This window comes from Antedon mediterranea, chromosome 1 (genome assembly GCF_964355755.1).
Source record: "Antedon mediterranea chromosome 1, ecAntMedi1.1, whole genome shotgun sequence".
Taxonomy (NCBI): domain Eukaryota; kingdom Metazoa; phylum Echinodermata; class Crinoidea; order Comatulida; family Antedonidae; genus Antedon; species Antedon mediterranea.
This window is the reverse complement of record NC_092670.1, coordinates 14,396,430-14,419,276: the sequence shown is the minus strand read 5'-3', so window position 1 is coordinate 14,419,276 and position 22,847 is coordinate 14,396,430. Positions and strand designations below refer to the sequence as shown.

General features: G+C 30.9%; 2 protein-coding genes across 2 annotated transcripts in view; both read right to left on the bottom strand.

The window, feature by feature from the left end:
• LOC140041898 (uncharacterized) overlaps nt 1–10,659 on the bottom strand; it is a 43,768-nt gene extending 33,109 nt beyond the window's left edge. Inside the window, exons 1-19 of the mRNA XM_072087665.1 lie at nt 10,650–10,659; nt 10,277–10,519; nt 9,899–10,141; nt 9,555–9,806; nt 8,983–9,240; nt 8,537–8,779; nt 8,159–8,401; nt 7,815–8,066; nt 7,244–7,501; nt 6,044–6,283; nt 5,341–5,580; nt 4,551–4,808; nt 4,105–4,347; nt 3,704–3,946; nt 3,360–3,608; nt 2,782–3,039; nt 1,582–1,821; nt 874–1,113; nt 93–335 (exon numbers count right to left, since the gene is read on the bottom strand). Of these exons, the coding sequence (XP_071943766.1) occupies nt 93–335; nt 874–1,113; nt 1,582–1,821; nt 2,782–3,039; nt 3,360–3,608; nt 3,704–3,946; nt 4,105–4,347; nt 4,551–4,808; nt 5,341–5,580; nt 6,044–6,283; nt 7,244–7,501; nt 7,815–8,066; nt 8,159–8,401; nt 8,537–8,779; nt 8,983–9,240; nt 9,555–9,806; nt 9,899–10,141; nt 10,277–10,519; nt 10,650–10,659 (4,456 nt within the window). The remainder of the gene's footprint in view (nt 1–92; nt 336–873; nt 1,114–1,581; nt 1,822–2,781; nt 3,040–3,359; nt 3,609–3,703; nt 3,947–4,104; nt 4,348–4,550; nt 4,809–5,340; nt 5,581–6,043; nt 6,284–7,243; nt 7,502–7,814; nt 8,067–8,158; nt 8,402–8,536; nt 8,780–8,982; nt 9,241–9,554; nt 9,807–9,898; nt 10,142–10,276; nt 10,520–10,649) is intronic.
• A 52-nt stretch (nt 10,660–10,711) lies between these two features.
• On the bottom strand, nt 10,712–21,351 carry LOC140041882 (hyalin-like). Its single transcript, XM_072087663.1, has 13 exons — nt 21,246–21,351; nt 20,304–20,549; nt 20,162–20,185; nt 19,815–20,057; nt 19,408–19,650; nt 13,691–13,933; nt 13,304–13,546; nt 12,960–13,211; nt 12,463–12,720; nt 12,017–12,259; nt 11,639–11,881; nt 11,295–11,546; nt 10,712–10,980 (listed from the first exon to the last, which is right to left on the bottom strand). The coding sequence occupies exons 1-13, from the start codon at nt 21,349–21,351 to the stop codon at nt 10,712–10,714; spliced, it is 2,865 nt and encodes a 954-aa protein (XP_071943764.1).
• Nucleotides 21,352–22,847: the final 1,496 nt, after the last annotated feature.

Genomic DNA, 22,847 nt, shown 5'->3' with positions numbered 1-22,847 from the left:
TATTTTATTAAATTACCTAGTAAAATATTCAATAGAATTAATATATGCAAAATTCATGCCTAAAAAATGTCATGAATTACACTGTTTATTACCATTAACAGTAACTGTAAATTCACATGCAGCCAGATTATTGTCATTATCAGTAGCAATGTAAGTGACCGACGTGTCTCCAATTGTGAAAGTGTTGCCAGGTGGTTGAGGACCAAACAAAGTAACAAAACCAGAGTTGTCGGTAGCATTCAGCTGAGGCCAGCTGTACATGCCTGTTGATAAACCACTTGTTGTGTTTATTCTAACATCTTGAGGACATCCATCAATTACCGGAATTTCATTATCTTTAAAAAATAAATCAATTACAAATAAATAATATTGAATGATACGTTAGTTACTCAAGTGAAAGTGGAAGAATTATTAATTTTCTAATACTGTATGTTTTATGTAAAAATATTTTTATATAGTGTTTATCAATTTCAGATGCTCATAGCATCTACGTAGCAGCTACTAGTATCTATGCTCAGTGTTTGTGTATACACAGGAACAACATGTTAATAAATAATTCTAAACGGATAGATTAGGAATTGAGTTTAGACACAAGACATCAATGACAGGTTGTGCAGTTCTGGTTTTTACACACTTTCAACACTGTTGCATAATTATTTTCTTTTCAGCTGATTGGCCACTATCTTTCATCAGCAAAGTTAATTCTTTTTTATATTTTATTTTATTTGAACCATATTTAATGAGAGTGAGCAATTGCTGATCATTTGGGACTCTTAGATAATTCTAGGTTTTGAGGTAATAGAAAATTGGAATAAAGCACATTTGAAAGTTTGTAGTGTCTCATAAAAGTTAATGTACTCAAAGGAGTGTTACCTGTTACTGTGATATTAAATTTACACTCCGCTTGATTGCCGTCAGTGTCTGTTGCAACATATATTACTTCTGTAACTGTGATACTAAATTGATCAAGAGGGTTATGGTTGTTTTCCGGTGTAGTGACACCAACGTTATCATATACAGAAATGGTCCAGTTTACTACAGCATATGGAAGCGTAGGATCTGTGTTCACCTCTATGTCACTAGGACATGGATCAAAGATTGGTATTTGGAAATCTAAAAGCAAAAAAAAGTAAATCCTCTTTCTTGCACTTTATTAATTTTCTTTAAAGAGTTATAGCATTTTAAAACTTTTAGCATTTGTCTAACAGTTTTCAACTTTCAACATTATCTATCAAACATGAGTTATGAGACGTTTAGTAAGCATATCAACAATGTGCTGCTAAATGCTACACTAGCCCTGTTCGTATTTAATTCGTTTGATAAACAAAAGTTTATTAAAGTTTAATGAACGAATTGCTATGTACAATATTTGTATTTTATGAATGAACAATTTATGTATTATTATTATTAATGAATTTTTATAATATTTGTTGAATATTTTTACATTTTCATGTTTTCCCTCATGCAAATTAAAACTCAATTCAGCCTTTTTGCTACTTGAATAAATGTATATCATCAATAGATAAATGTGTTTGTACTGAGATCTTATACAAACTGTTATAAAACAATAAATTATATTACCATTGATTGTAACAATAAAACTACAGTCAACAGAGTTTTCATATGGATCTTCAGCGTAGTAATAAACTGTTGTATTGCCTAGATTGAATTGATCACCAGAAACGTTTGACATGTTGACTTGAACCATGCCAGAGTTGTCTGTAATGTTTGGTTCAACCCAATAAGCAATGCCATATGCCTCACCAATCACAGTCGTGTTCACAATGTCATCTGGACAAGTCAACATTGGATTTTCAGTATCTAGATAAAATAATAAAGTGAGTTAACATACTTAGAACAAAAACATATTTTAGTTTCCATTCTGCAATTATAACTTAAAAGCAGTTCAATCAATCATAACAAATTATTTCAAAAAATGGTGGCTTGTGGCAGAGACGCCATTACCAAAATATACAAAATTGACATATACAAATATACATGCAAAGGAAAATTACAGAAAAATGGCAATGCTGTGGCTGGATCCCAATTGAGATTCAAATTAAAATAGGCAAAAACCTAAATAAAAACGATAAAGTCGAACAGCCAGAAAAAACGGTACATTTCTCATGTAGCGATACATTTCAGTTGTAGTATAAATCGTCATAATACATTTTCTATTGATAGTGGTAAAAGCATGTGTTGCTTGATAATAAATAATATTTTGCAATCTTTTTGAAAATAATTGCATTTTTTTGGTGTTTTAAAATGAAAAAGGCAACAATTTGTACCAAATTCTTTGCTGAGTGTGATCATGTTTTGAAAGATGGATATAATTGAATGACCTGTATGTATAAATTTGTCGTAAAATCTTTGTGGAAAATTATGATCAATACACAGTTATGAAAAAAATACAAAAATGTATTGGTGATAAGTATTTATAACTTTAAGTGAAATTAGATTTAGTTCCTTAAAAAGAGTTGCTTGAATATGTGTAGCTGTTTAACTTTACATTGCCTGTTCTGGACAGCTTTCATTGCAGCACAAGACGATTGTGTGCTGAAAAAATTAATGAGCAATTTGTCTTGGGGTTGGGTGACTACAACGCTTTCCTCATAATTATAATAAGGTTTAAAAAATGTCTAGTGGGCTTTTGCTTATAGATTTGCACATGTTAACATGGTAAAAACTACAAGAAAATAAAAAATCAATCATTGCAGGTGACAACACATTGACTTCAAATCACAAAAATCATAAATAATATTTTACACAACAAATATTCACCTCGCACAGTGACATAAAAGGTACAGCTAGAATTGTTTCCAAATGCATCAGTTACTGTATATTCAAGCTTTGTTGTTCCAATTGGAAAGTTCTCACCAGATTGATTATAACTTGAACCTGATCCTGTTAGGCTGAGATCATATAAAGATTCTGTGTTGTCTGTGTATTCAACATCCCATTGAATCCAAGCTGTTGGTTGTCCATTGTCTGTTGTCACATTGAAGTCACTTGGACATGTTATATTTGGATTTTCATTATCTATAAGAAAAACAAAATTACAATTTTTATTAATTTCTTTAATATTTAACTTTGAATGTGTTAAACAAGATTCTTAATTTTAATAAATAGCGTAGGTTTTACTCAAGAGTGAATGAAATCGGATGAAATAGTAGTATAGTATGCCAGGTATGATATAACATACTGTGTGTATTCATATTGAATTGCAATAATCAAAGAATAAACTAATGAGAATATGTTACTTGTTGTAATTTATTGTTACTGTTTACTGTAAACTATAGATTTAAAAAAAATAAACATTTGTACACACAGCTCTATACAATAAAATCATAATAACTCACCATCAACAGTTACAGAGAAAAAGCAAGATGCCTCATTTTCAGATGGATCCTGTGCCATACAGCTTACATTGTGTTGTATTATTGGCCAAACAGCATCAAACTGGTCACCAGATTCACTTGTACAATTATAAGTTAAATTTCCTGAATTATCAGTAACTGATACATTCCAATAAACAGTTGAGTATGATTGTGACTCATCTGTATATGCCATAATGTTGTCAGGACAATCAAATACTGGATCTTCATTATCTACAATAAAATAATAAAAACCACCTAGGAACTTTTAACTTTCTATATATTTTAGTATTTGTGTTAATGTAATTTGTCATATAAAGTTAACTTACCAATTACAGTTACATTAAACGTGCAAGTTTCTCCATTATCTGATGTATCTGTTGATGTGTACATTACAAGAGTTGTTCCAATATCAAACAGGGTATATGGTTCATAGTTAGAGGTTAATATAGGTTCTAACCCACTGTTGTCTGTTGTTTCTGGTATTGGCCAGGATACATTAGCTGTAGCTGAATTAAAATCGGTGTACACAGTCACATTGGACACACAGTTCAAAGTAGGAGATTCAGCATCTGTTTTAATAACAAATTGACAAAAATATCATTATCTAAAGTACATTTTGTAATGTAGTTTGTCTTTCTCTTTTTAAAAAGTTTTTTTTTTAAAACTTTGTGAATACATTAACATGTTTTATAGTAATTGTTTAATACAAATTAAACATTAATCTTACCAATTACAGTAACACTGAATGTACAGATGTCTTTGTTTCCATACGGATCAGTTGCTGTGTAAGTAACTTGAGTTGTTGTTGCTGCAAAACCATCACCAGGGTTATGTGTAGAGATTAAGGTAACATTGCCTGAATTATCTGTAGCATTTGGAGTCATCCAAGTAGCATTAGTGAATGGTAACATACTTGTAGTATTCAAAACAATGTTCATTGGACAGCTCGATATCACAGGATCTTCTTCATCTGTTTAGAAAGAATGGAAAAGATTACTTGAAAATAAAATATTGCACAAAGGTAAGAAATTAAAATTGCAAGTGAGACGGTATGATGTTTGTGGCTTGTTTGTATTCTTAGACAAGATGTTTATTTATACCGAATTCCATGAAAACTTTTTTACTGAAAATCATTAAAATTATCTAAAAATATTTTACATAACTAATATTCACCTCGTACAGTGACATAAAATGTACAGTTAACACTGTTTCCAAATGCATCAGTTACAATATATTCAAGTATTGTTGTTCCAATTGGAAAGTTTTCACCAGATTGATTATAACTTGGACCTGATCCTGTTAGGCTGAGGTTATATAAAGATTCTGTGTTGTCTGTGTATTCAACATCCCATTGAATCCAAGCTGTTGGTTGTCCATTGTTTGTTGTCACATTGAAGTCACTGGGACATGTTATATTTGGATTTTCATTATCTATAAGAAAAACAAAATTACAATTTTATTGAACTCTTTAATAATAACAGTTGAATGTTTAAACCAACCAATGTATTATCCAAAAGTGCAACAGAATCATGTTTATTTAGTTGCAATAATAAAACAATAAACTAATGAGAATCAGTTATTTTGTTGTATCTATGCTCAGTGTTTGTGTATACACAGGAACAACATGTTAATATCTAATTCTAAACAGATAGATTAGGAATTGAGTTTAGACACAAGACATCAATGACAGGTTGTGCAGTTCTGGTTTTTACACACTTTCAACACTGTTGCATAATTATTTTCTTTTCAGCTGATTGGCCACTATCATTCATCAGCAAAGTTAATTCTTTTTTATATTTTATTTTATTTGAACCATATTTAATGAGAGTGATCCATCCAGCAATTGCTGATCATTTGGGACTCTTAGATAATTCTAGGTTTTGAGGTAATAGAAAATCAGAATAAAGCACATTTGAAAGTTTGTAGTGTCTCATAAAAGTTAATTTACTCAAAGGAGTGTTACCTGTTACTGTGATATTAAATTTACACTCCGCTTGATTGCCGTCAGTGTCTGTTGCAACATATATTACCTCTGTAAGTGTGATACTAAATTGATCAAGAGGGTTATGGTTGTTTTCCAGTGTAGTGACGCCAACGTTATCATATACAGAAATGGTCCAGTTTACTACAGCATATGGAAGCGTAGGATCTGTGTTCACCTCTATGTCACTAGGACATGGATCAAAGATTGGTATTTGGAAATCTAAAAGCAAAAAAAAAGTAAATCCTCTTTCTTGCACTTTATTAATTTTCTTTAGAGTTATAGCATTTTAAAACTTTTAGCATTTGTCTAACGGTTTTCAACTTTCAACATTATCAAACATGAGTTATGAGACGTTTAGTAAGCATATCAACAATGTGCTGCTAAATGCTACACAAGCGCTGTTCGTATTTGATTCGTTTGATAAATAAAAGTTTATTAAAGTTTAATGAACGAATTGTTATGTACAATATTTGTATTTTATGAATGAACAATTTATGTATTATTATTATTAATAAATTTTTATAATATCTGTTGAATATTTTTACATTTTCATGTTTTCTCTCATGCAAATTAAAACTCACTTCAGCCTTTTTGCTACTTGAATAAATGTATATCATCAATAGATAAATGTGTTTGTACTGAGATCTTATACAAACTGTTATAAAACAATAAATTATATTACCATTGATTGTAACAATAAAACTACAGTCAACAGAGTTTTCATATGGATCTTCAGCGTAGTAATAAACTGTTGTATTGCCTAGATTGAATCGATCACCAGAAACGTTTGACATGTTGACTTGAACCATGCCAGAGTTGTCTGTAATGTTTGGTTCAACCCAATAAGCAATGCCATATGCCTCACCAATCACAGTCGTGTTCACAATGTCATCTGGACAAGTCAACATTGGATTTTCAGTATCTAGATAAAATAATAAAGTGAGTTAACATACTTAGAACAAAAACATATTTTAGTTTCCATTCTGCAATTATAACTTAAAAGCTTTTCAATCAATCATAACAAATTATTTCAAAAAATGGTGGCTTGTGGCAGAGATGCCATTACCAAAATATACAAAATTGACATATACAAATATACATGCAAAGGAAAATTACAGAAAAATGGCAATGCTGTGGCTGGATCCCAATTGAGATTCAAATTAAAATAGGCAAAAACCTAAATAAAAACGATAAAGTCGAACAGCCAGAAAAAACGGTACATTTCTCATGTAGCGATACATTTCAGTTGTAGTATAAATCGTCATAATACATTTTCTATTGATAGTGGTAAAAGCATGTGTTGCTTGATAATAAATAATATTTTGCAATCTTTTTGAAAATAATTGCATTTTTTTGGTGTTTTAAAATGAAAAAGGCAACAATTTGTACCAAATTCTTTGCTGAGTGTGATCATGTTTTGAAAGATGGATATAATTGAATGACCTGTATGTATAAATTTGTCGTAAAATCTTTGTGGAAAATTATGATCAATACACAGTTATGAAAAAAATGCAAAAATGTATTGGTGATATGTATTTATAACTTTAAGTGAAATTAGATTTAGTTCCTTAAAAAGAGTTGCTTGAATATGTGTAGCTGTTTAACTTTACATTGCCTGTTCCGGACAGCTTTCATTGCAGCACAAGACGATTGTGTGCTGAAAAAATTAATGAGCAATTTGTCTTGGGTTGGATGACTACAACGCTTTCCTCATAATTATAATAAGGTTTAAAAATGTCTAGTGGGCTTTTGCTTATAGATTTGCACATGTTAACATGGTAAAAACTACAAGAAAATAAAAAATCAATCATTGCAGGTGACAACACACTGAGACTTCAAATCACAAAAATCATAAATAATATTTTACACAACAAATATTCACCTCGTACAGTGACATAAAATGTACAGTTAACACTGTTTCCAAATGCATCAGTTACAATATATTCAAGTATTGTTGTTCCAATTGGAAAGTTTTCACCAGATTGATTATAACTTGGACCTGATCCTGTTAGGCTGAGCTCATATACAGATTCTGTGTTGTCTGTGTATTCAACATCCCATTGAATCCAAGCTGTTGGTTGTTCATTGTCTGTTGTCACATTGAAGTCACTTGGACATGTTATATTTGGATTTTCATTATCTATAAGAAAAACAAAATTACAATTTATATTAATTTCTTTAATATTTAACTTTGAATGTGTTAAACAAGATTCTTAATTTTAATAAATAGCGTAGGTTTTACTCAAGAGTGATTGAAATCTGATGAAATAGTAGTATGCCAGGTATGATATAACATACTGTGTGTATTCATATTGAATTGCAATAATCAAAGAATAAACTAATGAGATTATGTTATTTGTTGTAATTTATTGTTACTGTTACTGTAAACTTACGATTTCAAAAAATAAACATTTGTACACACAGCTCTATACAATAAAATCATAATAACTCACCATCAACAGTTACAGAGAAAAAGCAAAATTCATCATTTCCAAATGGATCCTGTGCTATGCAGCTTACATTGTGTTGTATAATTGGCCAAACAGCTTCAAACTGGTCACCAGATTCCCTTGTACAATTATATGTAACATTACCTGAATTATCAGTAACTGACACATTCCAATAAACAGTTGAGTATGATTGGGTCTCATCTGTATATGCCATAATGTTGCCACTGGGGCAATCAAATATTGGATCCTCATTATCTGTAATAGATTAAGAAATACCAAATAAGAAAGTTAATCATTTTGTTTATGTTTTAGTAGTTGTAATATGTATACCTATTAATCGTACTTACCAATTACAGTTACATTAAACATGCAACTTTGCATATTATTTGATGCATCTGTTGATGTGTACATTACTAGAGTTGTTCCAATATCAAACAGTGCATAGGGTTCATAGTTAGAGGTTAATATAGGTTCTAACCCACTGTTGTCTGTTGTTTCTGGTATTGGCCAGGAAACATTAGCTGTTGCTGAATTTAAATCGGTGTACACAGTCACATTGGACACACAGTTCAAAGTAGGAGTCTCAGCATCTGTTTAATAAATTGAAAAAATAAATTTGTAATGCAGTTTATCTTTCTCTTTATGAAAAGTTCTATTGTTTAAAGAAATTTAAATACATTAACATGTTTTATAGTAATTGTTAAATACAAAATGTTAAATCTTACCAATTACAGTAACATTGAATGTACAGATGTCTTTGTTTCCATACGGATCAGTTGCTGTGTAAGTAACTTGAGTTGTTGTTGCTGCAAAACCATCACCAGGGTTATGTGTAGAGATTAAGGTAACATTGCCTGAATTATCTGTAGCATTTGGAGTCATCCAAGTGGCATTAGTGAATGGTAACATACTTGTAGTATTCAAAACAATGTTCATTGGACAGCTCGATAACACAGGATCTTCTTCATCTGTTTAGAAAGAATGGAAAAAATTACTTGAAAATAAAATATTGCACAAAGGTAAGAAATTAAAATTGCAAGTGAGACGGTATGATGTTTGTGGCTTGTTTGTATTCTTAGACAAGATGTTTATTTATACCGAATTCCATGAAAACTTTTTTACTGAAAATCATTAAAATTATCTAAAAATATTTTACATAACTAATTTTCACCTCGTACAGTGACATAAAATGTACAGTTAACACTGTTTCCAAATGCATCAGTTACAATATATTCAAGTATTGTTGTTCCAATTGGAAAGTTTTCACCAGATTGATTATAACTTGAACCTGATCCTGTTAGGCTGAGATCATATAAAGATTCTGTGTTGTCTGTGTATTCAACATCCCATTGAATCCAAGCTGTTGGTTGTCCATTGTCTGTTGTCACATTGAAGTCACTTGGACATGTTATATTTGGATTTTCATTATCTATAAGAAAAACAAAATTACAATTTTTATTAATTTCTTTAATATTTAACTTTGAATGTGTTAAACAAGATTCTTAATTTTAATAATTAGCGTAGGTTTTACTCAAGAGTGATTGAAATCTGATGAAATAGTAGTATGCCAGGTATGATATAACATACTGTGTGTATTCATATTGAATTGCAATAATCAAAGAATAAACTAATGAGAATATGTTATTTGTTGTAATTTATTGTTACTGTTTACTGTAAACTTAAGATTTCAAAAAATAAACATTTGTACACACAGCTCTATACAATAAAATCATAATAACTCACCATCAACAGTTACAGAGAAAAAGCAAAATTCATCATTTCCAAATGGATCCTGTGCTATGCAGCTTACATTGTGTTGTATAATTGGCCAAACACCTTCAAACTGGTCACCAGATTCCCTTGTACAATTATATGTAACATTACCTGAATTATCAGTAACTGACACATTCCAATAAACAGTTGAGTATGATTGGGTCTCATCTGTATATGCCATAATGTTGCCACTGGGGCAATCAAATATTGGATCTTCATTATCTGTAATAGATTAAGAAATACCAAATAAGAAAGTTTATCATTTTGTTTATGTTTTAGTAGTTGTAATATGTATACCTATTAATCGTACTTACCAATTACAGTTACATTAAACATGCAACTTTGCATATTAGTTGATGCATCTGTTGATGTGTACATTACTAGAGTTGTTCCAATATCAAACAGTGTATAGGGTTCATAGTTAGAGGTTAATGTAGGTTCTAACCCACTGTTGTCTGTTGTTTCTGGTATTGGCCAGGACACATTAGCTGTTGCTGAATTTAAATCGGTGTACACAGTCACATTGGACACACAGTTCAAAGTAGGAGTCTCAGCATCTGTTTAATAAATTGAAAAAATAAATTTGTAATGCAGTTTATCTTTCTCTTTATGAAAAGTTCTATTGTTTAAAGAAATTTAAATACATTAACATGTTTTATAGTAATTGTTAAATACAAAATGTTAAATCTTACCAATTACAGTAACATTGAATGTACAGATGTCTTTGTTTCCATACGGATCAGTTGCTGTGTAAGTAACTTGAGTTGTTGTTGCTGCAAAACCATCACCAGGGTTATGTGTAGAGATTAAGGTAACATTGCCTGAATTATCTGTAGCATTTGGAGTCATCCAAGTGGCATTAGTGAATGGTAACATACTTGTAGTATTCAAAACAATGTTCATTGGACAGCTCGATAACACAGGATCTTCTTCATCTGTTTAGAAAGAATGGAAAAGATTACTTGAAAATAAAATATTGCACAAAGGTAAGAAATTAAAATTGCAAGTGAGACGGTATGATGTTTGTGGCTTGTTTGTATTCTTAGACAAGATGTTTATTTATACCGAATTCCATGAAAACTTTTTTACTGAAAATCATTAAAATTATCTAAAAATATTTTACATAACTAATTTTCACCTCGTACAGTGACATAAAATGTACAGTTAACACTGTTTCCAAATGCATCAGTTACAATATATTCAAGTATTGTTGTTCCAATTGGAAAGTTTTCACCAGATTGATTATAACTTGAACCTGATCCTGTTAGGCTGAGATCATATAAAGATTCTGTGTTGTCTGTGTATTCAACATCCCATTGAATCCAAGCTGTTGGTTGTCCATTGTCTGTTGTCACATTGAAGTCACTTGGACATGTTATATTTGGATTTTCATTATCTATAAGAAAAACAAAATTACAATTTTTATTAATTTCTTTAATATTTAACTTTGAATGTGTTAAACAAGATTCTTAATTTTAATAATTAGCGTAGGTTTTACTCAAGAGTGATTGAAATCTGATGAAATAGTAGTATGCCAGGTATGATATAACATACTGTGTGTATTCATATTGAATTGCAATAATCAAAGAATAAACTAATGAGAATATGTTATTTGTTGTAATTTATTGTTACTGTTTACTGTAAACTTAAGATTTCAAAAAATAAACATTTGTACACACAGCTCTATACAATAAAATCATAATAACTCACCATCAACAGTTACAGAGAAAAAGCAAAATTCATCATTTCCAAATGGATCCTGTGCTATGCAGCTTACATTGTGTTGTATAATTGGCCAAACACCTTCAAACTGGTCACCAGATTCCCTTGTACAATTATATGTAACATTACCTGAATTATCAGTAACTGACACATTCCAATACACAGTTGAGTATGATTGGGACTCATCTGTATATGCCATAATGTTGCCACTGGGGCAATCAAATATTGGATCTTCATTATCTGTAATAGATTAAGAAATACCAAATAAGAAAGTTTATCATTTTGTTTATGTTTTAGTAGTTGTAATATGTATACCTATTAATCGTACTTACCAATTACAGTTACATTAAACATGCAACTTTGCATATTAGTTGATGCATCTGTTGATGTGTACATTACTAGAGTTGTTCCAATATCAAACAGTGTATAGGGTTCATAGTTAGAGGTTAATGTAGGTTCTAACCCTATGTTGTCTGTTGTTTCTGGTATTGGCCAGGACACATTAGCTGTTGCTGAATTTAAATCGGTGTACACAGTCACATTGGACACACAGTTCAAAGTAGGAGTCTCAGCATCTGTTTAATAAATTGAAAGAATAAATTTGTAATGCAGTTTATCTTTCTCTTTATGAAAAGTTCTATTGTTTAAAGAAATTTAAATACATTAACATGTTTTATAGTAATTGTTAAATACAAAATGTTAAATCTTACCAATTACAGTAACATTGAATGTACAGATGTCTTTGTTTCCATACGGATCAGTTGCTGTGTAAGTAACTTGAGTTGTTGTTGCTGCAAAACCATCACCAGGGTTATGTGTAGAGATTAAGGTAACATTGCCTGAATTATCTGTAGCATTTGGAGTCATCCAAGTAGCATTAGTGAATGGTAACATACTTGTAGTATTCAAAACAATGTTCATTGGACAGCTCGATATCACAGGATCTTCTTCATCTGTTTAGAAAGAATGGAAAAGATTACTTGAAAATAAAATATTGCACAAAGGTAAGAAATTAAAATTGCAAGTGAGACGGTATGATGTTTGTGGCTTGTTTGTATTCTTAGACAAGATGTTTATTTATACCGAATTCCATGAAAACTTTTTTACTGAAAATCATTAAAATTATCTAAAAATACTTTACATAACTAATATTCACCTCGTACAGTGACATAAAATGTACAGTTAACACTGTTTCCAAATGCATCAGTTACAATATATTCAAGTATTGTTGTTCCAATTGGAAAGTTTTCACCAGATTGATTATAACTTGGACCTGATCCTGTTAGGCTGAGATTATATAAAGATTCTGTGTTGTCTGTGTATTCAACATTCCATTGAATCCAAGCTGTTGGTTGTCCATTGCTTGTTGTCACATTGAAGTCACTGGGACATGTTATATTTGGATTTTCATTATCTATAAGAAAAAAAAAATTAAAATTTTATTGAACTCTTTAATAATAACAGTTGAATGTTTAAACCAACCAATGTATTATCCAAACAAGATCATGTTTATTTAGTTGCAATAATAAAACAATAAACTAATGAGAATCAGTTATTTTGTTGTAGTGTTTTTGTATACTGTAGACATACGATTCAAAAATAAAAAACATTTTGTACACAAAAATCAATATAATAGAAAGTATATAAACTCACCATCAACAGTTACAGAGAAAAAGCAAGATGCGTCATTTCCAGATAGATCCTGTGCTATGCAGCTTACATTGTGTTGTATAATTGGCCAAACAGCATCAAACTGGTCACCAGATTCCCTTGTACAATTATATGTAACATTACCTGAATTATCAGTAACTGACACATTCCAATACACAGTTGAGTATGATTGGGACTCATCTGTATATGCCGTAATGTTGCCACTGGGGCAATCAAATAGTGGATCTTCATTATCTGTAATAGATTAAAGAAATACTAAATAAAAAGTTTATCATTTTGTTTATGTTTTAGTAGTTGTAATATGTATACCTATTAATCGTACTTACCAATTACAGTTACATTAAACATGCAACTTTGCATATTATTTGATGCATCTGTTGATGTGTACATTACTAGAGTTGTTCCAATATCAAACAGTGTATAGGGTTCATAGTTAGAGGTTAATGTAGGTTCTAACCCACTGTTGTCTGTTGTTTCTGGTATTGGCCAGGACACATTAGCTGTTGCTGAATTTAAATCGGTGTACACAGTCACATTGGACACACAGTCCAAAGTAGGAGACTCGGTATCTGTTGAAAAAAATACATTATCTAAGTACATTTTGTAATGCAGTTTATCTTTCTCTTTAAAAGTATTATTTTTTAAAGAAACTGTGTAAAAACATTAACATGTTTTATAGTAATTGTTTAATACAGATTAAACATTAATCTTACCAATTACAGTAACATTAAATGTACAGATGTCTTTGTTTCCATACGAATCAGTTGCTGTATAAGTAACCTGAGTTGTTGTTTCTGCAAAACCATCACCAGGGTTATGTGTAGAGACTAATGTAACATTGCCTGAATTATCTGTAGCATTTGGAGTCATCCAAGTAGCATTAGTGAATGGTAACATACTTGTAGTATTCAAAACAATGTTCATTGGACAGCCTGTTATCACAGGGTCTTCTTCATCTGTTTAGAAAAAATGGAAAAGATTAATTGAAAATAACATATTGCACAAAGGTAAGAATATTAAAATTGCAAGTGAGAAGGTATGAGGTTGGTCGATTGTTTGCATTCTTATGCAAAATATTTATTTATAACCAATTCCATGAAAACTTTTTTACTGAAAATCATTAAAATTATCTAAAAATATTTTATTATTAATAGATTATAGAAATACTAGTAGAGAGGCCAAATACACAAAAGTCCTCTATAAAAAGTTTTGGGGGCATTTTTTGTTAATAGCAGGCAACCGTGTTGAATGTACCCTTTGTGGGGTGACAAAAACGATAGGGGTAGATGCCATCTTCAGTTTTGGTTTTTAAGGTAAGTTTATGTGTCCAAGAGGTCAAACAAGGTCAAAATATAAGATTTTTATTTAAATCACGAAAAATCATCTACATCATCAGATCTATCCAAAAAAAAAGTATTTTTGAAGATCAACTGATGTTTCATATTATAGTAATTATGAGACAAACATTTTATTTTACACATAAAAACATAGGAAATTAAATACAAAAAGTGTCATTTTCTCAAAATATTGTTTTCACATACTTCTGTAAAGTGCATACAGTTTTATAATAGGCTTTCCCCAGTCTGTTGTTAATTTAATAATCTTTTTTGTAAAAAAATAGGTCAAGTATTATGTGTATGGAACACTATATGTGTATAAGATGGTCTTTTACTATAATATTATTAATATTACTTACAATAGTAATGTCATTATTTAAACATTTTTTTTTTTTTCATTTTTTCAATGATACAAGTTTTTGTTGAAGTTTGTGTTTCAAGAAATCTCGAAAGAGAAACCTGAATATGGAGTCTTTGTTTTAAAAAATCCTAACTATTGGACTTTATCAAGGTCGGAAGGAATGGTAAATGGGTTCTCCTTCTTGAGGCCTTCGAATCTATGCTATCTTGGCCGATGGTGATAACAGATATGAAACTCCTTAAGTAACTAGAAAGCCACTCCGAGAGGGCATACCTTCGCCTACTGTAAAATTCTTCTACATCAGATTTAGTCACCAGAAAGTGTGTGTCTTAATGCTGTGTGTGATTTAGGCTAATTTCACTACAAGCATGTGTATGCGAGTTTGGTGTAAAGGTTATGCATCCCGCCTTTCAACTAAAAATAGCTTCAGCCGACTAACAATAGAACAGAATAGGGTCTTTAAACTACTTGCAACAAAAAAAATTGTACATTAAATCTAATTATGTTTTTAAATTACAAATCCAAAAATATAATTCTTGCCTTTTTTTGGACAAGTAGTTCTTGAGAAAATAACATTTTAGTTTACTTGTTACTTTAAGACTGCTCACCGGCTTTTGAAATTTCTTTCCTATCTTTTCACACTAGCAAGTCTGAAAATAATGTTTAAAAGTGGTCCAGAATTGGGATCGTGGTCCGGATTGCCTCCAAAATTTAATGGAGTGGTCCTTAACCACATATCAATCTGTATTTTTATTTTGGGAAAGATCTTGTAATTACTGTTTGAGTAATCCTGCTAACAAACAAACAAACACACGCAATCGATTACATATACCTTCTTGCCGGAGGTAAATTAAGAGGTCCTTTATGCACATGGTTGGTTGGTTTTTAACGTTATTTACAAACATTACGTTCACCCACACCTCAAATTCTGTGTCCCGGTATGGAATCCATATCTCCAAAAAAGACTAGTAAACACACTTGTAAGAGGACAACGTCGTGAGTCTAAACTAATTACAGCTATCCATTATTATTCATACTAAGATTGTTAAAAGTTTCGTGGCCTAACAACCCTGTACGACAGACAAATTCATGGTGACTTGATTGAAACATTCAAAATGGTCAAAAGGTTTCGAGGGTGTATGTAACCAAGGAAGACTTCCTTCAAATGAGATGCAATGTAAGCAGAAATACACGAGGACATCAGCTTTAAAGACTTTTCAAACCTAAATTTCACAAAGGACTGATCCACTTTTTTACAATGAGTATTTATATATTGGAATAGTTTGCCAACCAAAGTCGTCATTTCTGAAACCACAAACACATTTAAAAACCGATTGGATTCGTTGTAGAAATGAGGTTAAAAGGGTATACAAGTTTACCTATCTAAACTAATCAGAACCAAATATATATTTTAAACACTGAGTGGATGATCGATAGATTCAAAATAGAAACATTGGTATAACAAGAAATGCTGTAATTCAGTGATAGGTTCTGCATGACTGGTCAGACTGATTACAAATTACACAGAATACACAATATTCTTTCGACCTGACAGATGATAAGGAAGATCTTACATTTAAAGTAACCAATTATTGAAAGAAATAAAAAAGCTTATAACTTCCCTGAGATTGAGAAGCATCGCTCTAATCCTTGCGGATTTCTATAAGGCAACTGTTTCGATATAGTATATCAAAACAACTGACAACACTTTCGATGACGATGCCAATGCAATCAAACATTGCAAAAACAACAAAAGTCCAGGCTTAGATACGATAACAAATGAAATGTTAAAAAATGGAGGTCATGCTCTTACAAATTCACTGTTTAATCTATTTAAGAGGTTATGTGAACTTAAAACTATCCCAAATGATTGGAACATGGGTACAATAATTCCGCTCTTAAAAAAAGGTGATCCTAGAGATCTAAACAACTACAGGGGTATCACGCTCAACTCATGTGTTGCTAAAGTTTATAAACGTATCATCTCCTAAACAGTGTCAAACTTCATTGAAGAATTCAACCTCTTGAGCAAAGATCAGGGTGGTTTTATGGCAGAAAGAAGATGTGGAGATCACATCTTCACACTTAAGAGCATTATAAATGCAAGACAATCAGAAGAAAAAAAAACATTTCTCACTTTTTTTGGATTTAAAAAAAAGCATTTGAAACTGTTTGGAGAGATGGACTTTTTCAGCTGTAAAGAGAATAGTTATTAAGGGTAATATGCTCGAAATTATTAAGAATCTTTATATGAATGTAAAAGGTAAAGTTAGGTTTGGTGATATTGAAAATGACTTTTTAACATTGAAGAAGGTGTAGAAGAAGGTGTAAAACAAGGGTGTTTACTATCCCCAATTTTATTTTCCATCTTTATAAATGAACTCCCAAACAATGATACGTACCAAAGACCTTGGAGTAAACATATTTGATATTAGAATTGGAGCTCTCTTTTGGGCTGACGATGTAGTGTTAATCGGTGATGACGAAAGAGAATTGAACCTTCTTCTTCAAACAGCAAGTAAATTTTCCAGAAAGTGGAAGCTTGCTTTTAATTTTAACAAATCCAATGTCCTCATCACCGGACAACGGACAAACAAACTACATTACGGAAACTAATTCTTATAAATATCTTGGGATCTACATCTCTAACGTAAACACCGATTCACAACATGTTGAGGAAGTCCTATAGAAAGGTAATAGGATAATTGCATACATAAAATCTATAATTTACAACCAAGATGATTTTAATAGAGTTTATTTTGGTGATTTGCTTTGGAGAGTGATTGGCTTGCCCACTATCAATTATGGATGCTGCGTTTGGTTAAGTGGAGGGAAATCTGAAAAAATAGAAAACCTTCAGTATCAAATGGCAAGGATAATTCTAAAAGCACCTAGAAATACAGCTAAAGAAGCTCTCTATGGTGGCCTAGGATGGTACTCACTTGCCACTATACATAACAACTTTAGAATAAAATATTTCCAACGGTTGAAGAACTTAGATGATGATAGGTGGCCACGTCTACTCTTCAAAGCAATCATGCAAAATCAAAATCATCTGAAATGGAAGTGGCTTTCAAAATACAATCTGTGTAATTATTTTAATATAGATCCATTAGTTGACCTTTCATTAAATTTTATGCCAGTAAATTGTAATAATGATGATCAAGAATGGTTCGAAAGAGCCCAAAAGAAATCAACATTGAACAATTATTTAATGTATAAAGATAAATCATCATTCGAAAAATACTTGGACGACAAAATTGACTTTAAAGGAGTAAATTAAAAATTTAAAGCTAGGTCTAAAGATTGGTTGGCACGAGAATGTTAATGGTAGTTGTAAATTATGAAAACAATCTACTAGAGTACTGGGACATATTTACAAATTGTTCTGTTGACCTAAAACTTCACTATTTACTTGATGATTTATTTTCTGAGAATGCCACACTTGGTTCAATTTTTGAAAAGTTTTATAAGATATATTTAAAAGATTCTTTGAAAAAACGAACCGAAATTTTTAATAACCCTGCAAATAATGTTTAAATTGGTTTTTTTTATATATAAACTGTATATTAATTGCTTTTAATTTGTACCAAAGAACTTTATTATTATCTAAGTATAGTAGTTGAACTACTTATTCAGTGAGACTAGATCTCTTATTCGTCATGTTATTTTGCTTTTTCTTTTTAATTTTGCTTTGGATGCACCGTTAGGTATTGCCTAACGTGTGCCACTGTTACACAAGTGATTCCATTAAATTGTATTGTATTGTATTGACAGAAAATCTGTTGACCAACCATTGGAGTATAATTTTAATATCTTTAACCAAATCTGACTTCACATATCTTGATGGATGGCGTTGAAATACCCACAGATGTTCCAGAAGAAAACTTTTAAACATGATTGTTATGCATTATAGGATCAGTGAGTTGTAAATACTCAGCATGGCTGTCAAACATTTGGTGACTATGCAAGTATGTATGTATGCAAGTTACCTAGATATTTCATCATTTTGTTGTATTTGATCATTACACTGGAAAGGGGTTGATAAAAGCAGTGACATGATTGAAAGGATAGTCCCAATGTACTAATCTGTACTTCCATATGTGTTTTGGGCCACATTCATCGGTTTGGACGAGAACAAATATGACAAAGTTTTCAGACATTCTTCTATGTCAATCACAAAGAAGCTTATGCAATTATACATGAAAAGTTGATGTATAATGTGCACTTTGTAACTCCAATAGCAACCTCCTATAACCATCAGCCTCAGGCTATCATGAAAATCAATCAATACTGATAATTAACAGGTTTGTGCTCTATTTGACCTGATGACCTTGAAAATGACCTTTAAACTTTGAAGTTGAAAAATTGATGAACTTGACCATCTACCACAATATTTCAATAATGATACAATAATGGTTACATTTCTTTTAATTAGCTTATACGTTGTTGAAAACAACTTAATCCTCTATTTTACCATATTTGATCTTACAACCTTAAAAATAACATTTCACCTTAAATTTGAGAGTGGTATCCACACCCTCATCTTTTTGTCATCCCATAAGGGATATATTCCACATGGTTGCCTGCTATTAAAACAAAAGGCCCCCCCCCCCACCCAACCCCATGATGGAAAAGCTCACATTGGCCACCCTACTATACCAAATAAGAAAGTTTATCTTTTTTTTACATTTTAGTAGTTGTAATATTTATACCTATCAATTGTACTTACCAATTACAGTTACATTAAACATACAAGTTTGCACATTATCTGATGCATCTGTTGATGTGTACATTACTAGAGTTGTTCCAATATTAAACAGTGTATATGGTTCATAGTTAGAGGTTAATGTAGGTTCTATCCCACTGTTGTCTGTTGTTTCTGGTATTGGCCAAGATACATTAGCTGTTGCTGAATTTAAATCGGTGTGCACAGTCACATTGGACACACAGTTCAAGGTAGGAGACTCAGCATCTGTTTAACAAATTGAATAAAAAATGTATTATCTAAAGTACATTTTGTATAATTCAGTTTATATCTTTCTTTTTATGAAAGGTAATATTTTTGTTAAGAAACTTTGTAAATTCATTAACATGTTTTACAATAATTGTTTAATACAAATTAAACGTTAATCTTACCAACTACAGTAACATTAAATGTACAGATGTCTTTGTTTCCATACGGATCAGTTGCTGTGTAAGTAACCTGAGATGTTGTTGCTGCAAAGCCATCACCAGGGTTATGTGTAGAGACTAATGTAACATTGCCTGAATTATCTGTAGCATTTGGAGTCATCCAAGTAGCATTAGTGAATGGTAACATACTTGTAGTATTCAAAACAATGTTCATTGGACAGCCTGTTATCACAGGGTCTTCTTCATCTGTTTAGAAAGAATGGAAAAGATTACTTGAAAATAACATATTGCACAAAGGTTAGAAATTAAAATTGCAAGCGAGATTGCACAAGATTGCACATTGGACAAACAGTTCAAGGTAGGAGACTCCTTATCTGTATAAATAAAAATTATACATAAAAGTAAACTCTAATTACAGAATTCGAATATCGTTGTTAAATTTAGTTTATACAATAATAAAATACATAACATTTACAATAAAACTGTTCTTACCTTCTATCGTAACATTGAAAATACACACAGCAATATTTCCTGATGGGTCGACTGCTGTATAGTTAACAGTTGTAACACCAATATAGAATAAATCTCCTGAATCATGTGTTCCATCAAAACTTACAACAGCATCATTATCTGTAGCTGTAGGCGCCGGAGTCCAGGTAATATTAGTGTAATTTTTTCCAACATCTGTTTCATTTATGATATTGTTTGAACAATTTTCAATAACTGGATCTTCGATGTCTGACAAAAGAAAGGAGTAAATAGGCCATGTAAAAGTAAAAAATAGTATTTTCAGGTTATAATTAGCTATCAAATCAGGTAAAATTAAAAACAACTTGTCTTAAAAAATGATTTCGTATTATTATCTTATGCAATGCTTTATCTAAATATGATTTTATAAAGTTAGGATAAATAGACATAGAAAATAAAATTACTTTTATTCTGAATAATACTGATACAGACATGTTAGTATTTTTTTTTTCTTAAACCCCAATAGATGCTAAATTCAAAAATTCAATATATGTATATGTGAATCTTCTAAAAAATAATATTGACAGAGTTGTATGATGTATATAAAAGTAAATTTTCTTAGATATTTCTCAAATACGTGGAACTCTTTGAAAGGCAATATCACAGGCAAAAGAAGAATGACACTGGGGCAGCTTATGGTAATTACTGTACTGTGCGTTGTCAATCAGATAACAAAGACAAAAATGCCAATATACATTGTTCTTTCTTATTTATTAAAATACAAGTCTGTTACGAATAATTTTATATGAATTTGCAGTTATGTTCTTCTTTAATCAAAATTCTGATACAAATGCCCATTTTAAAACGTTGAACTCATAAATGTCAATGTCTAATCTTTCATTTTTTGAAAGAGATTTAACAATTGTCAACAATATTGAAATAAAAGCAGTAACAGAAACTACATACCTACAACCACAAGGGTAAAGTTACAACTGTTTTGGTTTCCAGATGTATCATACATGATGTAAGTAATATAATTAACTCCTATTGGAAAATCTTGACCTGAAGACATACTTGCAGTGGACCTATCTGCATCTACTTCAATGTTGTCAGCTGAAGGTGCAAGTAGAAATTCATATGGTGCAAAGCTGTCACCTTCAGTATTGTTGATATAAACAGTTGAGTTATCACAGCCAAAGAAGATGGGAGGTTCTTCATCTGTAATAAATTATATCAGTGAATAAATATTGTTTATTAAGAAGATATTGACAGCACAATTTAATTCAATACGGTAAAATTAAGGCAAATACAAAATAATAATGAGTTGCAAATAAAACGGCAAATAAGGTCAAAATCAGAAGAAACAGATTTTTTATTAGACCTTATATATAAAAATACAGATAAAACAATAACTTTGACGTATAAGAATGAACACATACATAGATATAATAATAGTAAATAATTATTATATAACAATATAAAACTATACATAGAATATTAAAATAAATTACTGCTTTTAAGAGGAACTGCTATAAGAAAAAATAGTTGTTCCATAATCAGGGTCCTGAGACAGAGATAAGATAAGCAGAGATACGTAATCGAATAAAGAAATATATACATTAAAATTGCAAGAATTGCTATGTAAATTATATGAGGGTTCCTTTGACTTGACTCCTATGAAACAATTGGAACATAAAAGATGGAACCTGGAAAAAATTGTAATAGTGTCATTTGTTTAAATAAAAGATTGTATAATACATTTCAGTAGTAACTTAATTTTATTGACATTACACGGAATAGTCAGAGGCCCATATAACATTGCAGTAAAGTAAATGAGGTAATTAGGGAATAGTAGAGTAAAAGAAGGATACGTTTGTTTATGGTATTTGGAATATTTTTAGAACAGACGGATATCCCATTTCAGGTTTTCCTGAATATTAACACCAAAGAATAAAGTTTTGCTGTTTTGTTCTTTTATTCAGAAAACTTGTAGGTTGTTTCTACGGCAATATTGTTCGAGGTTGTCAACAAGTCCGTAAGCTTTTCTTCTAGATCCATATTCGTTTTACGAAGATTACAAAATTGGTATCTATTTCATCAATTCCCCTTTTAATTTCATTTATTATGGATGTTAATTGTTTAGTGAGTAGATCGTCTAACATCTTGGTTATGCTGTGAGTTCTTGTTCAATTAGGTTCCGTATCATTATTGTTTGTAAACCACATGTTAGTGAGAATCTCCCTGACCCCCTGCTTTGCTACCTGTTGACTTTGGTAATGGCTACGTATTGTTTGACAAGCTTCTTTACTTTTTATAGTAAAGTTAATTACGAATGAAATAGAATCATTCAGTATTACCTTATTAATGTACAGTGATGGAATATAAGATTCAATTGCTCAAGTTGGTCAGGCAAGAGTTTGAAAGTATGTGACTTAATTAGTTCCATTATTTTAGTTTACAAATGTTTGTTTGGCTGGAAGTCAAGCGATCATCTATCATGTTCCTTATTTCAATGTGAGCATGTGAAATGAAAGAATTAAATCGATCAATCCTTACCAACAACCTTGA